We start from the raw sequence: 2500 nt of genomic DNA, 5'->3' as shown, positions 1-2500 counted from the left end.
TGCACATTTCGAGTTACCATAATGTATGGAACAGTCTTCTGCTACTAAGGAATCACCTTAGTCTCCTCGGGCACCCTAAGACGCCTTCCAGTTGATGAGTAAAATCATCTGGCAATTTAGACAAGGTAAAGTCTCACTCCCAGGGATCAGTGGGTTAATTAACGAAGACCAAAGTAATAAACAACATAGTCGCTCTTTGGAGGTTGGGTGCCCGAAACTTCCTGGAGCTTCCACTATTGGCAGCCAGCTCCAAGATGGAGACTGCACCGATGGCTGTCAAATCCTGACTACCCATTTATGTGCCCCCCCGCCCCCGAGAAGAACGGTTACCCGTCACACTGATTGATACACAGTGGAAAGCAGAGGGTGGGGAGGGAGGGAACAAAAACTGCTAAACACTCCACACACAATGCTCCTACTTCCCGCCACACTGATAAATAAGCGATACCGCCCAAAGCATGAGGTATTCCACGCATGCACAAGTATACTAAAACCAATTGGCTGCAGTCGCTCCTAGTTGTTTACTTGGTTAAACTTCGTTTAACGTTAAACTTTGTTTCACCTCATTTAACAATAACAACAAGGATGCCACAGACAAATGTTAAATAGGCCAATAATAAAGCAAACCACAAGAAAACATGCAAACAGTAAATTTATTAGTACTACATGTAGTTGGTTTTATATTTATCTTTGATTGGATGAGAAGGTGAAATCCACACTGAATCACAAAACCCACTTACAATGTAATGCATGAATGAGACTAATCCTACTCAAAATTCTTAAAACAGATTTTAATTTTTAAAATTGTTGACATAAGCTCTCCTTCACTGATGTACAGTGGAACCTTTCTGAACATCTTCCCATAAGGAGACCTGACAAATGGTCAAACCAAGTACTTTAGTTATTAGAGATGTTTGTTGAATCACTTACCCACTAAAATTTATTTTGAAAAATGTACTCTCTATAATTATGATAAAAGTGTTATGAAAATAAATATAATAACATGCATATGCCATAAATTAAATATAATCCAGACATAATAAAATAATAGATCATGTAAGTACAAATTTACAGCAAAAGTACATTTCTAATATATCATTTTGACAGTCCTGTACTCAGTTACCAGACCCTTGAATAAAAGCGAGGCTGGAGCTGACATTGCTTTGATACAAACCTCATTGCTTTTCTTACGTAAATCATGTTTTTGTAATGCTAATGAGTTTCTATTAAGAAAAGCAGTGAGATTTGTATCAAAACAAGGTCAACTCCAACCTCCAACCGCGTGATTCCAGCCCATTTGTGAACTGAACAGGTATTGTGGATTTCAAGTTTTAAAAAAAGTTTTCTCTCATAGGATTTGTTTTGAGATAATATTTTTTGGATGTGGACTCCCAGTTGTGATTAGCACCGCCCCTTGCATGAATATCAGACTAAACTGTGTGCTCATTTTTGACTGATCGTTTCAAGCTAGAGGGATTCACCCCTCAGGTAAAATTATTAATTAAGGAGGTGTTAGGTAATGGAACACCAGGGCCCGGTTGTTCAAAAGATGATTAGCGCTAATCCCAGATTAACCAAGGAGTTTATTTCTCCTCTCCCAAATGCTGTTCAATGCAAATATTCTGCAAAGCTTTCATTAGAAGAAGTCAATCTTGAAGAACAAAAATTTGCAAAGAAACTTTCACCAAAGAATTGAAAACATGAAAAAAAAGTTTATGCTGATCCTGCTGATCAATCAGCTTTCAAACACCCGGGCCCAGTATCGTAATGGAAAATGGACTTAAAAGTCAATCAATGAGGAGAGTACATGTACATCAGCTGTAGAAATGAAGAAGAGAGACCTCGAGCTGACACGTGACTTTTACAAGCGTTTTGGAGGTTGCCATGGCACACCAGGGGACAGTTCATTTTTGTACCAAACTTTATAAGTTATGTGCCAGGTAAACAAAGCAACCATTGCGCCGATCACTTTCTCCTGCACTGGGTGAAAGTACATGGCGGTGCAGACGAGCATAAACTCCCATAAAAGCAGTAGAATACTTGAACCGACAAAAAAGAGTCTGTAAGCCGGCAAACAAATATGTTTAGTCTTCGGTGGGGTTCTGAAACATTTCTCGCGATGGTGGTAACCGACAACCACTGTTTTACTTGAATTTCCTCACTGATAATGAGAGCACTGTATACAAGAAGAAACGCGTGACCGGATATATCAAAGCCAGCCCACAGATATCCTTGAAGGTAACAACTTCTCTTTGACGTGATCGATTCTTCTCCTTCACAGACGCCAGTCAACTCCTCAATATGAGAAAAAAGGTTAACCAAAATATACCAACCAAATGTCGCCACGATGAGCCTGCTTAAGTGTCTTAACATCGCAGCCACGTTACAAGAAGTGTAAATGAACGAAGTGAAACTAATGAACGGTACCAACAGGGCAAGCGTCCAACCCCAGCCAAGCTTGACGAAATAAACGTTTAGCACATTCTTCTTATTTGAAAAA

General features: G+C 39.4%; 1 protein-coding gene across 1 annotated transcript in view; it reads right to left on the bottom strand.

The window, feature by feature from the left end:
* Positions 1-634: 634 nt before the first annotated feature.
* The window catches only part of LOC138018521 (acyl-coenzyme A diphosphatase FITM2-like), a 2099-nt gene continuing 233 nt past the window's right edge, over positions 635-2500 (bottom strand). Inside the window, 2 exon segments of the mRNA XM_068865162.1 lie at positions 635-2085; positions 2088-2500. The exon segment at positions 2088-2500 is cut by the window's right edge and continues 233 nt beyond it. Of these exon segments, the coding sequence (XP_068721263.1) occupies positions 1862-2085; positions 2088-2500 (637 nt within the window). The 3' untranslated portion in view covers positions 635-1861.

This window comes from Montipora capricornis, chromosome 10, assembly GCF_036669925.1.
Source record: "Montipora capricornis isolate CH-2021 chromosome 10, ASM3666992v2, whole genome shotgun sequence".
In the NCBI taxonomy this organism is placed as follows: domain Eukaryota; kingdom Metazoa; phylum Cnidaria; class Anthozoa; order Scleractinia; family Acroporidae; genus Montipora; species Montipora capricornis.
The sequence above is the reverse complement of the archived record's forward strand: the minus strand, read 5'-3'. Positions and strand labels throughout refer to the sequence as shown.